At 38.3% G+C, this 15291-nt stretch overlaps 1 protein-coding gene across 1 annotated transcript in view; it reads left to right on the plus strand.

Annotated features, from left to right (window-relative positions):
* RALGPS2 (Ral GEF with PH domain and SH3 binding motif 2) overlaps nt 1-15291 on the plus strand; it is a 112701-nt gene that overhangs the window by 4176 nt on the left and 93234 nt on the right. The window contains exons 2-3 of the mRNA XM_052653513.1: nt 1558-1662; nt 2926-2976. Of these exons, the coding sequence (XP_052509473.1) occupies nt 1558-1662; nt 2926-2976 (156 nt within the window). The remainder of the gene's footprint in view (nt 1-1557; nt 1663-2925; nt 2977-15291) is intronic.

Raw genomic sequence — 15291 nt, forward strand, 5'->3', positions numbered from 1 at the left:
ATGGGTAGTTAAGCAGGAATATTGAAACTCTAAGAATCAAAAGGAAATGCTGGAAATCAAAAACGTTTTACAAGAAATGAAGATGACTTTGATTGACTCACCAGTAGACTGATAACCAGCAAACACCTAAGGAAAGAATCAGTGAACCTGAAGACATTTCAGTAGACTCTTCCCAAGCTGAAGTGCAATGAGAAAAATCGAATGAGGAAAACGGAACTCAATATTCAAGAATGGTGGGGCTGGTGACTAAAGGTGTAGTGTATACATAATGGAACATCAGAGGAGGAGAAAGAGGAAGGAGCAGAAGAAATATTTGAAGTAATAATGGTGCAGAATTTCCCAAAATTAACGAGAGATCCCTTCCTTTGTAGTGATTTCGATATTTAGTTGCTACTAAAAGGGTAGCAGAATCTGACAGGACTGAGCAACTGAACTACACTGAACTGAACTGAAAGGGAAGGAAAAAGTAAAAATGAAACATAATGACAAGTGCTCAAAACTGATGTATAATAGCTGTTAGCTTGACATACATATTATACCTCTGTAATTGAAACTTTGGTCAATTTTTTGTGCCATTGACTGTAGCCTGATATTCTACCACCATTTAACAGAACGTGATCTGAATGTTCTTACAGTGCTTTTTCTTTGATTTCAGTCAGTGATTTGCAAAATGCGTATTTATTTTGTAGTACAGATGAAGTGGAAATTTAACAGAAATAAGGTCTTCAGAGCCAAAAGCCATCTTTTGTTCTACATATGGCAACAACAAATTAAAATTAAGCAGTAACCTTAAAGCAGAAAACACTTAAATTTGTACTGTAATAGGAAGGGCAGTATCAATTGTACTATACAGACAGACATTCACTTGACAGATAAGACTGGGTTATTTAGTTAATGGAATTTTAAATGTTCTCCTGTTGTGTTAGGAAAATAATTTATCTTTTTCTTAATAAACATTAGTTTTAAAAATTATAGATGAGTGTATCCTCCCCCCCCCCGCCTTTTTTTAAAATCTCATTTGAAAATCATTGAACTTGTTAAAATCCTTCATTTCTATTGGAAATGATAGGAGGGTCAGGTGAGGAAACTGACATATAGGAAAATGACTTACTCGCAAATGTAAAAATCTAAAGTTGAGGTTAAATTTAGGAACTGACTCATTTGAAAAGACCCTGATGCTGGGAAAGATTGAAGGCAGGAGGAGAAGGGAACAACACAGGATGAGGTGGTTGGATGGCATCACCAACTCAATGGACATGAGTTTGAGCAAGCTCTGGGAGTTGATGATGGACAGGGAAGCCTGGCGTGCTGCAGTCCACGGGGTCACAAAGAGCAGGACAGAACTGAGAGACTGAATTGACTGACTAAGGTTAAATTTTACATTGCCCAACCCTTTTTCTAGTGCTCTTCCAACTAAGCAGTCTGTTCCGACTAACTTTTCTAGAATTTGTTAACTCAGTATTCTTAGCTTCCTCAGTTTTAAAGCCAGTCTAGTTTCCATGATATTGACTGCAAGACAGTTTTTCAGTGGCTTCATTTTTTTTTTTAATTTAACAGAAAAGTAGCAGTTCTGAATCATTAAGTGACAAAGGTTCTGAATTGAAGAAAAGTTTTGATGCTGTGGTATTTGATGTCCTTAAGGTTACACCAGAAGAATATGCGGTAAGTCTTCCACCTCTCGTTCTCCAGTTTTTGCACATAATTTGCATATGGGTACTATTCAGTTAGAATTTGTAGGCCCAACAGAGATGTTTAAAAAAAAAATGCAAAACTGGATCTGGGAATCAGTCGGGAGAGTAGCACAACAATGGAGCAGGCAGAGGAATGAAATGGGGAAGGTGGAAAAAAAAAATCCACCAATACTTTTAGAGAAGCTTTGTAGGTTACACTATCAACTTGAGAAGTAATAGTAGGTATTTACCTTTATGATAATTGCTTTCGTCTCTACCTACACCTCCTCCTCAAGCTAAATGTACTTTACTGACATAGGTAGGAAAGAAGTACTTTTACGTAAATTAAAAAATTAAAGTTGAAGGCATTATTGCATTGTCATGAAGGATACCTAGAAAAACTTAATACTTAACAGACAAGTGTTCATTTATGTTATCTTTCTCCTTTAGCTTGTTAGCAGAATATACTGATTTCCTGATATTGAACTACTCTTACATTCCAGGAATAAACTTTCATACATTGCTAGATTTTGTTTTATATCTGTAGTCACAAGAGAGATAGGTCCATAATCATGTGAAGACTTTCAATATGAGTTGCCACTAGTGTCGAGTCAGTTACTTTTTATAAATTGGGAAAAAATACCCTTGTATGATTATCACATTTTATATTACTGTTTGAATAGATAATGATTTAATAGTCACAGCAACACCACTGCTTTATAAACCAGTAGATCCAATTTTTGTTTTTTATTTTGATTTAGTGTATGTATTTGGCTTCCTTGGTGGCTCAGGTGGTAAAGAATCTGCCTGCAATACAGGAGACTCATGTTCAGTCCCTGGGTCGGGAAGATCCCATGGAGAAGGGAATGGCAACCCACTCCAGTATTCTTGCCTGGGAAATCCCATGAATAGAGGAGCCTGTTGGGCTACAGCCCTTAGGGTCGAAACGAGTCAGACACTGCTGAATAGCTAACACACACAATGTATGACCATGTTCAAGCTTTTAAAATTATTTGTTTATTTTATAACTTTACCTCACTTGTCTCACAGGAACATATGAAAAGGCATGAGATAAATAGAAATACTTTTATTTTATGGTGTAAGGGCTAAATTTTCATTTTTTAAAGCCCTTATAAAATTGGGACTTTTTTCTAGTAAAGATTTGAGTACAGACTAATAATTTTAATTTCAGATATATGTCATATTATGGCATTCCAAAGAAGAAATTCTAAAAATTTTTTACTTTTTATTTCAGGGTCAGATAACACTAATGGATGTTCCAGTATTTAAAGCCATTCAACCGGATGTGAGTAGTTGTAAGAACTTCCCTTTAAAATATGCAAAATGGTGAATTGTATCTCAAATTGAGAAGTTTTAGAAATGAAAAATTACACTTCATTTTAATTTTTAAATGTTTAACGCTTTTGGCGTTATTCAGGCTTTGGAAACTCGTGGCATTCATAGCTATACACTGTTGAGTCATAGATGAGACTGAGTCATTTTGGTTTATTTGGCTTCATCACTTTACTGAAGGGGGCGTAGCTTGGGCAGGTTGGATGATCTACCTGAGGCTTTGAATCTTTTTAATGGGATAATGGGAGTAAGCTACTGGGTTTCACAGCTCACTTCAGTAATCATTTCCCTTGTACATTAATTTTATAACTTTATAATATGACTGTGTGTTGACACTTTAGCAAGAAGAGAGAGAAGCAAGGCATTTTTTGTTCTAATAAGAAGGAGGAGACTATTATGCATCTACCCACTGAAAGCTGTTTATTACACTGTGTGTGTATGTACGTTCCTATCGTTATCACAACCTGAATATGGTAGCGTCTATTTTACTGATGAGAAAACAGCGTGACAGTTGTCCCTGACTACAGCTTAGTATTAGAACTGGTTTTCAGACTCTAAAAATTGATGCTTTTTCCACTCTTATCAGGTAAGAATATACATATGACTTTGTATCCCCAAACTAAGTCATAGATAATACTGATATATTCAGTACCTTAAGACATATATTTTTAGTTCTTTCAGAACAAAATATAGTGAATTTGTTATAGTATTTTCAGGTCAACTATAACATAGCTGTTAGAGAAAACATCTGTATCTTCAGTGACATAGACAGTCCTGGGTTTTTCAAGTTGCTTAATGTCTGAATATCTCAAGTTTGTCACTTACAGAATGAAAGCATGGGCCTAAATGATCTCTAAGTCTTTGTTATATCTACAATTTTATTTTATTTTTCCCTTTCTCCCTATACCGTGGATGGAGGGCACTCTGAAACCATTAGTTTAGCAACAGAGGAAGCAAAACAATCTAGTCTATAAAGAAGACACAAAGAGAAAAATGGCTTTTGTGTTTAAATAATAGTAACTGAAATATTCATTTCCTCACATCCTTGAACAAAGCAAACTAAATTCTTCATAAAAAGTGCAACGGCTTGTCCTAAAGTTCAGTCATCTTCTCTTTTTGTGCATGCTCAGGCACTTTAGTCATGTGTAACTATTTGTAACCCTATGGACAGTTGCCCGCCAGGCTCCTCTGTCCATGGGATCCTCCAGGCAAGGATACTGGAGTGGGTTGCCATGCCCTCCGTCAGGGAATCTTCCCAACCCAGGGATTGAACCCACATCTTTTATGTCTCCTGCATTGGCAGGTGGGTTCTTTACCACTAGCGCTACCTCTTCTCTTTAGACATATTTCTTTTCCTTTTGAATAAACTGTAATTTCTATATTTATAGAAGTATAGAAGTTTCAGACGAGGTTAGTGCCATCCAGTAGAAATATGTGAACCATTAATATAACTTCACATTTTCTACAAAATAAAAAGAAACAAGTAAAATTAATTTTAATAATTGTATTTAACTGCAGCATCCAAAATATTATCACTTCAACCTGTAATCAGTATAAAAATTATTGAGGTTTTTACTCTCTTTTTTCTGTGCTAAGACTCTGAGATTCAGTGTATATTGTACGATTACAGCACATCTTGCCACCTTGCAGGTGTTCCATAGCCATTTGTGGCAAGGAGTTGAACACTGACGATCTAGCAGTGACCGCTTATGGACATAACCTTCAAGTCAATGGGGATTTTTTGTGAACTTCCTAGAAGTGAACCTTAAAAATTCCCTTGACCCCACTTCCTGATCTGATTTAACACTGATCCTGTTGATTTTTTTTTTTTTTTGCCTAAATCTCTTATTTATCCATTCTCTCTCTACTCTGAATACCCTAATCAAATACACCATGGTAACTCATCTGAATTGTTGCATTGCCCTCTTACCTGATCTGTCCACATCCATCCTGACCCTTCTAAACTTTCTGTACCCAGTAGCCAAGGTCATCTTTCAACATGTAAATCTGCTTTCATGATTCTTCTGCTTAGAATGCTTCAGTGGCTTCCTGTCGCTCTGAAGATAAAGACACATTGTCCCAATATTGTCTACAAATCTCTTCTAAGTTTTGCCTCTTCCTACCTACTCCAACCTCATCTTCCACCTTTTCTACCTCTTTCTGGTCTAGCTACAGTGGCCTTTTAGCCCCTCTCACCACTGAGCCTGTGTGCATCCTACTTAACTCCTAATCATCCTTCACTTCTCAAGTCAAGTTTGACTTTCTCAGATAAACTTTTTTCTCTTCATACATGCTCTCCCAGCACTTCCTACTACTTCACTGGACTTGTCAGTTGCAGTTTTACATTTATGGATTGTGGTTCAATAAGTATTTACTGAGTGTCTGTTCTATGTCAGATGCTGGTTTATAGCAATGAAGAGACCAAAACTCCTGCCCTTGTGCATCTTACATTTGAGTAAAGTGAGCTAGTAGTGTGTCATGGAAAGTATCAGCCAGCCAGAAGAGGACAGGGCGTGAGGGCCGTGAGAGCTGTGATTTAGCATAGGGTGATCAGAAAGGCTTCACTGCAAAGGTGCATCTGAGACAGACCTGAACGAGATGAGAGAGCAAGCCATTCATCTGTTTAGGGGGGAGAGTGTTCCAGGCAGACAGAACAGTGCCGATATATAGTGCCGTAAGTTTCTTTCTTAGTTCTTTTGGGAACAAAATATAGAGTATTTGGTGTAGTATATACAAGTCTACAATGGCCCTGAATACTTTTCCTTATACCTTTATTTTGTGACTTTATAATGTGACTGTGTGTTGTATCTCAGAGACAAGAAAAAATCAAGGAAGACATTTTTTAAAAAGAATTAGACTAACATTTATTATGCATCTGCCCACTGTAAACTATTTATTATGCTCACATAAGGGAAAAGATTACTGGAGTGAGGTGTGAAGCCCAGGGCAAAGGCCAGTGAGCTCAGTGAGTAAGTGTGGGAGTCTAGTAGAAGGTGAGAGGGCCAGATGGCATGGGACCTGGAGAACCATTACTCTGAAAAAGATCAGCAGCTATGGAGGGGTTTTGAGCAAATGAGTGACATTTTCTGATTTGGGTTTTAAGTAGCTCTTCCTGACTGCTGACCAGGGTATGTGGGGAAGCAAGCATGGGGGTGGGGAGGAGCAGGTACCAAGGACTGAATCGAGGAGACCAGGTGAGCGAGGAAGGTGACTTGGGTCAGGGTGTGAAGGGAGGCGGTGGTGAGAAGTTGTCAGGCACTGTATGCCAAAGAGGAGTCAAGGATGATGGCAAGATTTTTGACCTGACACCTGATTTCCTCCATAGCCTTTGAGATGGAAAATGGTTAGTATTGTGTTCATAGCTCCTGGGACTGCCATTTATAGAGAACAGAATATGCAGTGTAGTCTGTGGAGAAAGGCCAGAGGAGCAGATTTTGAAGGAAGAGCTTGAGTTTGGCTTTGGACATGTTTAGTTTTACATGTGTGTTGGACAGCCAAAGAGAATGTTGAGTTAGGTAATATATACTGTATTTTATATATCTATATCTCTCTATATATATTCCACCACCCCCACCCCCACCAGTTTAAGCTGGAAATGTAAGTTTGGGAGTTGTCAGTGTAGAGATATTTAAAGCATGGGTGAAATTGCCAAGGGTGAATATACTTGGAGGAAAGAAGGAACCTATTTAGTGTTGAGGAGGAACTAGCAAAAGAAACTGAGATGCAGCACCCTGTGATTTAGGAGGAAAACTAGGTTAGTGTGAAATTCAGTGAACCAAGTGAAGGACGTATTTTTAAGAAGGAAGGAGTGATCCGGTGTAAAGTGACGTTAGTCCTGGGCTTATATGTTTATTGCTTGCTACTTCCACTAGGTTTTAAGCTACATGAGGACACTTAGGACAGATACTTTTACTATTTTATCTGGCATGTAGTGGGAACTCAATATTTAGAATGAGAAAATGAACAGTGTTTAGTAAGTGTTTGTCCAATGAGAGAATGTTGTTCGTTTGTTTTTCCAAAATTGAAGCAGTAACCTTTGGAAGAAGCAGTGTAGCACGAAAATATTCTTGTCATGTATCCATCTCATATAATCTTCAAGATTACAGTAACTCTGGCAGCATCAATAGGACTTTGTCACCTGGCAGAAAAATGTCTTCTGATTTATCCTGGGATATTTAAGACATGTAATAAGACGTAAAGTGTAACAAGATGAAATTCTGTGTACCTACCTAGCCCAGTACAGTTAAAGCCACTCTGCGTCCTTCCATATTCGCCTGTCTTCCCTCCTCCCACCAGAGGACCCACTATCCAGTATTGATCATTGATCTGTATTGTTCCTGTGCATTTAGTTATCGATTTTCTATGTGTATGTTCTCCCTTAACAATATTTGCTTTTGCAGGTTTCAGGTTTTTTACGTATGGTACCCTGTGATTTTCTTTTTTGTCTACTTATGTCCAACATTGTTGACCAGCATCCATGTTTATACTCTGGTGCACAGTAACACCTTAAGTTGTAGCACATTAACATCCTTAAGTTTATCAAATACTGCCAAATTGTTTTCCATATTGTTTGTACAGATATTATTTGTTTATTATGTAAAACTCTTTCTATTGATAACTTTAACAAAAGATTTTTTTAAGTCATGATGTTGTCCAGTCTAATGTGTTAGTCTCATTTATTAGCATAAAATGAAGTCTTTCTTACTATGTAGTCAGAATATTAACTTGACTACCAAGTGAATTATTTTTGTTAAATCCAGATTTAACTTCAGATATGAAAAAACAGTGGTTATCACTGAACAAATAAATTTATCTTCATGTTTCTGTCCATTATACCAATGTTCAAGTATCCATAATTTTATATAAGGCTTTAAAAACTATATATATGTATATAATATATAAAATGAAACTATTTAAAAGATCGTTAGTTACACTAAAACTGTTTTAGTCTAAACTCAGTATTCTGTGTATATATCCACATGTAACTATTTCAGGTAATGATTTATTCACATTTTCTGAAATAAAATGTTCTAAATTTGAGTTTTGAAGAATATAGATTCCGAATCCAGCTATGTGGTTTAGTGATTAGATTTGCAAATTGGTGATTGAACCACACAGGTCTCAGTTTTCTGCAAATGAGGCAATTTCTGAGTTACTTGCAACTTATATATTTCACATTAATTCTGTTCCCTAAGTAGATCATTGCCATTCTTACCAGTTTGTGGAATTCTGTATTCCCAAGTATTTCTTTATCATGCAGAATTTATTTAAACTTTTGTCCCTAAACTTGTTCTTGACTTGTAGAAAGAAAGTCCAGTTGTTTTCTCAGAATAAAGCTGTTTATCTGCCTGTCTGCTGCACTGTCTACCTCAGAATTGCTCAGGAAAAAAAAGAAAAACTCCAAGCCTTTTGTTTCCCTCTGAAAACTATTGGCCTGATGTTTGAGATGTTCAAAATTATTTTTTATTATATAGAGACTATCCTTAGCCATCAGTAAAACACTGGCTGAAGAAATCTGGTCTTTAAGTAAGCAGATCTGAGTCAGACTTAATGCTCAGTCTGGTTTTTCTCCAACTTGTGTCACACTTGAAATGGCTTGAAAGTGAAGGAAGACAAACAAACAGATTTTGCCACTTTGTTTTTTTTGTTTTATAATAGAGAATAATGGGAGAAAAACATGTTCACCAATGAAAAGAATTTAATGGTAAAGGAAAGTTCAATAATTTTCCAAACTACTTAATAGAATTACACAGAAAAAATGTTCACTCTGGTTTTAAAGTTGTCTGTCTGAGGTTTGCACCATCTGTCTATCCATTTTTAGTACCAGTCAGAAACCTGCGAGTCATTCTTTTCTCCCTCTGTCCTCTTTCCTCGGTTCTTTAGTATCTCCAGTTGATTTTATTTCCCAAATAACTTTTCTCCCCTTCTGCTTCCCTGTGCTTCCCTGTCAACACTGAAGGAAATTTTTTAAACGAGCGCAGTATTTTTACAGGGCTGCAGCTCATTGGCTCAGAGAGTATGAACGTTCCCTAGCGCCTGTTTGTTGGACCTGAGACAGGTTTCATCTCAGTCTGTTACCTGTATTTACTGATGGATCCTCCTTTATGTGGACACTGCCCTGACGTCCCTGTAGCTGCTGCCGCCAAGTCGCTTCAGTCGTGTCCCAGCCCACTAGGCTCTCCTGTCCCTGGGATTCTCCAGGCAAGAACACTGGAGTGGGTTGCCATGTCCTTCTCCAGTGCATGAAAGTGAAAAGTGAAAGTGAAGTCGCTCCGTCGTGTCCGACTCTTAGCGACCCCATGGACTGCAGCCCACTAGGCTCCTCCATCCATGGGATTTTCCAGGCAAGAGTACTGGAGTGAGGTGCCATTGCCTTCTCCGTCCCTGTAGCGAGTGCTACAGAAATCCCTTGCCCTGATGTTCCTATAGCTTGTGCTACAGAAATCCTAAGAATCTTCATTTGCCCCCTGGCCCAAGCAGCAAGGCCAAATTTGGAAGCTTCTGTGAATGGTGATTACTCTCACACAAAACCCGGCTTTTCATTCTTCTCCCGTTCCTCCTTATAAGTAGCCATTCCTTAGTGATAGGCATGGGAGGGAGACACAGTGATATATGGTTGCTGACACTGCAGTTACACTGATTACAAGGAAGGAAAAAAGCTGGTAGTTCTGTTAATACATCCTTACAATTCTTAACTATCAGAGTTGCTCACTGTCTTTTTGTTCTCGTTATTCTTTAAATTAGGGGGGTAAATGGGCTTCCCTGATAGCTCAGTTGGTAAAGAATCCACCTGTAATGCAGGAGACCCCAGTTCGATCCCTGGGTTAGGAAGATCCCCTGGAAAGGATACCCACTCCAGTATTCTGGCCTGGAGAATTCCATGGACAGTCCATGGGGTCGCAAAGAGTTGAACACAACTGAATGACTTTCACTTTGAGAGGTAAATTGTTACGTATTTTGCTTTCTCTTTTTTTAATTGGTCCAACATTCACAGCTCTTTCTGTGGGTGTTCAGAAAATTCTCAATTACTTAATTTCACTTATTTTAAAATTTATTTTTAAGCCCTTTGAATTCCAAAAAATAGTAGCAAAACATAAAAGCCATGAGCCAGAAGACTTGCGGTTTTGTTTCAGTTTTGACATTTATAGAGTGTGCCACTAATATAACCTATTTCATGTCATTAGGCTTTGTTAAAAAAAAAATTTAGATAAGTGAAACAAGGGATTTTAGACTACTTGACCTTTAAAATACTCTTTAGGTCTTTGAGGATTCCTGAAAGTAGAATAAGTTTGGGTGGTGACTTCAGAGTGAGAGCTTCAGTTAAGTGTAGCTTCAATCAGTAATAAATAGGATTTTGACCAAAACTGCAGAAGTCTTGAGATGATAAGTGTTGGGGGTGGTCAGAAGTCAAGTTTTTAGAGACTGGGGTGGCGGGGGCGTGGGAAGGGTCTCAGTGGAACATAAATTCCACCAAGAGAGAAACTTGTCTGCTGGGGTGTCTATAGTGATTGAATGATACTTATTTGATATTTGAATTTGAGTGACCATTCCAAGGCTTTACACTGTACAGCCTGCAAGCATATCATCTCCCATTGTTTACCATGTTTAGTTATTTTCACAAAAGTCTGTTACCCAGTCCAAGAATGTAATTTTTATCAAGTAACAGTTGTTCTATGGAAGCAGAAGTGTTTTTTTCCTCTCTGCCCATAATCCACATTTTCTTCCTTAGTATGAATTCTTCAGCGTTCAGTAAGGGCAAAAGTTTACCGTAAGGTAAACACTCATTAATTTCTAGAATGAATTTTCTGGTATTTAGTTGAGGCTCTGCTGCTGCTAAGTCACTTCAGTCGTGTCCGACTCTGTGCGACCCCACAGACGGCAGCCCACCACGCTCCCCTGTCCCTGGGATTCTCCAGGCAAGAACACTGGAGTGGGTTGCCATTTCTTTCTCCAATGCATGAAAGGGAAAAGTGAAAGTGAAGTCACTCAGTTGTATCCGATTCTTAGCGACCCCATGGACTACCGCCCACCAGGCTCCTCCATCTATGGGATTTTCCAGGCAAGACTACTGGGAGTGGGGTGCCATTAACTCTTGTTAAAGTTTTTGCACATTTCTTATATACACAGGTTGCCCCAGTATGGTTTCTCTTCTGATCATGAATGGTTTGTTGTTGTTTTTTTTTTCCTTTAGAAGACTGTTACACATTTACAGGGCTTCTCTCGGTGTGAGTTCTCTCATATTGAGGAAGCAATGACTGTATTCTGAGGAATTTTCCATGTTTATTAATAGGATTTTTGTGTTTTTTTCCTATTATGAATTCTCGGACGCTCTATAAAACTTGTATTTCTTCTGAAGAAATACATTGCCATATTCACTACACTGATGGGATTTCTCCTCAAAATGAGTATTACGTTACTCAGCACAGAATGAGTTATGACAGAACACTCTCTTGCAATCAGGTTTTCTCTCCACTAGCAGCTGTGCTTGAAATCTGTACTGTAGTCATTACATTGGATGATGTTTGTTTCTCTTAGAGGTTCCCAAATGTTTATGAAGTAACGTGATCTGGCTGAAAGTCCTCTGACGTGTATTACATTCAAAGAAGAAAGTTCTATGCTTTATTGTTTATTCTGTTCAGTTCAGTTGCTCAGTCGTGTCCAACTCTTTGCGACCCCATGAACCACAGCACACCAGGCCTCCCTGTCCGTCACCAACTCCGAGAGTCCACCCAAACCCATGTCCATTGAGTCGGTGATGCCATCCCACCATCTCACCCTCTGTCGTCCCCTTCTCCTGCCTTCAATCTTTCCCAGCATCAGGTCTTTTCAAGTGAGTCAGCTCATCGCATGAGGTGGCCAAAGTATTGGAGTTTCAGCTTCAACATCAGTCCCTCCAATGAACACCCAGGACTGATCTCCTTTAGGATGGACTGGTTGGATCTCCTTGCAGTCCAAGGGACTGTCAAGAGTCTTCTCCAACACCACAGTTCAAAAGCATCAATTCTTCGGAGCTCAGCTTTCTTTATAGTCCAACTCTCACATCCATACATGACTACTGGAAAAGCCATAGCCTTGACTAAACACACCTTTGTTGACAAAGTAATGTCTCTGCTTTTTAATATGCTATCTAGGTTGGTCATAACTTTCTTCCAAGAAGTAAGCGTCTTTTAATTTCATGGCTGCAGTCACCATCTGCAGTGATTTTGGAGCCCAAAAAAGTAAGCCCCATTTATTTGCCATGGAGTGATAGGACGTAGGTCAATATAATAAGTCATTTAGATTATATCAATAAACACAATTTAATATACACAAACAGTGTAATAAGTCATTTAGATTTATATCAATAAACAGTAGATACAAAGGATAGATAAAACCTTCCTTTATAACTGGGATACGCTAGAGATTGAGGAAGAATTCTGGTTAAATGAGGGAAAGTACATATAGGTCATTCTGAATCTTATTAAAACATTTCTGAAGAACTTGCAATTGTGATCTTTCTGGTGATATATGTAAAGAGCTTTCTCTATGCAAAATTTCTTTCGTATGCAAAGAGACTATCACCTTGGCAACATCCAAAATTCCAGCATCAGGAATATCATAATTCTGTCCTTGTTTAATGAAAAGTATCATTTTCATTAGGCTTAAAATATAAAAATCCATAAATACAGGAGGAGGTTTGAAGAAAGCAAAGAAGACATGACTTTTCTTCTCATATTTTGTTGGACTCTCGTAAGGTTAGCTGCTTTGTCAGTTCTTATTGCTGTTTCTCACTGAAAATTTTCTTAATATATAGTAAGGTCAGACTTAGGGAACTAGGGAAGGTGAAGAAGAAAGCTGTTGACAAGGAGAGTAGGTATATCACACCATCAGTGGTAGCAGAAAATAGCTCCTGCCTTAATCTCTGACTTCACTGTAAGGGGCAGCATTAAGGTACTGGAAGTAGGGAGGTTGGGGAAGTAGAGGATGTGAGTACGTTAGAAAAGTGACGTGATATTTTTGATTTAACATAATACATTAGAATTATATAGTTTCAGAGCTTATTCTGTGGATTAGAAGCATAGGAGTCGCAGTGAGTGCTTCATTTCAGGCTGCGACTTCTTTCTAAACAGCCATATAGGCTGAATGGATATACTGGATATACCAGTTCCCTCCAGATCTTCCAGGTTTTGAGCCTAGGAATACCTACCTCAGCAGTAGTGATTTTCTCATTGTGAGGACCCCTACCCTTGCAGTCTTTTACAAATTCCATCGCTTTTTCTTTCTTTCCCTCAGTCTTTGTCTACAGCTGGTCTATATTGGCCTTTTCTCTTCTTCTATCTATAGGTATCCCTACAACATCACCCTTAGAGCAGTCCTTTTAAGAGTGTTGGAACCTACAAGATGAAATTTAGACCAAGAATTTGACTTTACAGAACAAACCTACAAGACATAAGAGAAGCTGTGACTCCCGTGAAATTCAGTAATTCTTTCATAGGGTAGGTGGTCATCAGTTGTGGTGTTTGCCTTCCCACATGCTTTCAAAATAATCTGTTTAATGGCTAAAAATGAACCCACTAATATTCTCTCTGATACACTTTTAGTGACCATTAAGAAATTGCCTTTGTATATGTGAGTTAACTGCTAGAAGCTTTCTCTTCACTGCCTGTTTTAAAAATTGCAAGTTGAATCCATTTGAGCAGATTTTAAGCATCGAGGCTGCTCTATTTCCTTTAGCCTTTGCTGAAATGGAGGCTTATTTACATAGTGTACTCAACTTGAATCAGTCCTATTCATGAGTCAAACCCTGAAAAAACATCTTTTGAGTCACTAAGTTTACTTTAACTTTTTGGTGTTCATGGAAAGTGGTTTAGTATAGAGTAACTTGAGACCCGCAGATAACCTGTCAATACAGTATGGTGCTGGTAGGAGAGTTTATTTCTCAGATGGTATAGTCTCACTTGGAGAAAGATTCTAAGGTCTGAGACAGAAAGAGACAGAGACAAAGGGAAAAGCAGGTTTTTTTCCATAGAGATATTTAATGGCTGTTGAGGTAGAGATGGGGCGAGACAGATTCCTTTAAGGTCAGCTAACTGTAAATGCATATCAGGGCTTAAGAGGAAAGTACTGAATGAGTCCCAGTGTCTACTTCATAATCCATTATATGGGTTTTTCTTGTTGTTGTTTTATAAACTTTTTATTTTGAGGTAATTAGAGATTCACAGGAAGTTACAAAAAAATACTACAAGGATAATTTTAAGATAGGAAACTGTTTTTCTTTTCCTTTTTTAAAAAATTTATTTAGCTGCACCATGTTTTAGTTGAGGCATGCGGGATCTCGTTCCCTAGCTAGGGATGGAATCCAGGCCCCCCTGCACTGGGAACACAGTCTTAACCGCTGGACCACCAGGGAAGTCCCCAAAGATAGAGTCACAGTTTTGAAACCAGGAAATAGATGTTTATACAGTACATGTCTGTACAGTCCTGTGGCGTTTCATCATCTGTGCAGATTTGCCTAACTGCTGCCTCCATCAAGATACACAGCTATTCCATCAGCACGAAGCTCTGTCACCCTTGCTTCCGGTTTATGGTCACCCCGCCCCCCCACTCCCCTCCATCCGTAATCCTGGCAGCCGCCATGTTGTTCTCTACCCTTGTCTATCCTTCCCTACCCTTGTTTGATGTTGTATTAGATGAGCTAGTAATGTAACATCGTTTCGAAGGGGAAATGTTTTCTGAAGCAGAAAGTACTGTCTTAAAACTTAAAGAACCTCCTTATTTCTTCATGTTTTTTATGTATAAGATGGAGAGCTCCAGTGGAATTTTAACGCATCTGCTCCCAAGTAGTTTGACTGGAGTTTCATTCAACCCCTGCCTTCTTTCAGGCCTGCTTCGAACAGAGTTTTCTTAAAGAGGAAAAGCATTTTTTCACTAAGTTAGTGATGTTGCAACTCACCAAAAATTGGATGGATTTTTCAAAACCTCTTAGCTTCCCTTATTTTGAGGAGTCAGAAAAGAATTTTTAAAAGTTCAATGTAAAAAATAAGGCGATAATCCACTGCTACCTTTGTGTTCCTTGTCATAATAAATTGTAATGATAAAGATAGAATCAAATGAGTTGATATGTATAAGGCAGAATAGTGCCTGTCACATAGTGATCTCTACCTTCGGGTTAGCTTTTATTTTTATTGCAGCTGTTAAGACCTATGTTCTAAGGAAGAAAGAACTTTTTAAGCACAGAGTCAAAAGATTAGATCACACAGAAAAGGACAGATGTATTGGCTACTGTCAG

Source organism: Budorcas taxicolor, chromosome 16 (assembly GCF_023091745.1).
Source record: "Budorcas taxicolor isolate Tak-1 chromosome 16, Takin1.1, whole genome shotgun sequence".
NCBI classification, from domain to species: Eukaryota; Metazoa; Chordata; class Mammalia; order Artiodactyla; family Bovidae; genus Budorcas; species Budorcas taxicolor.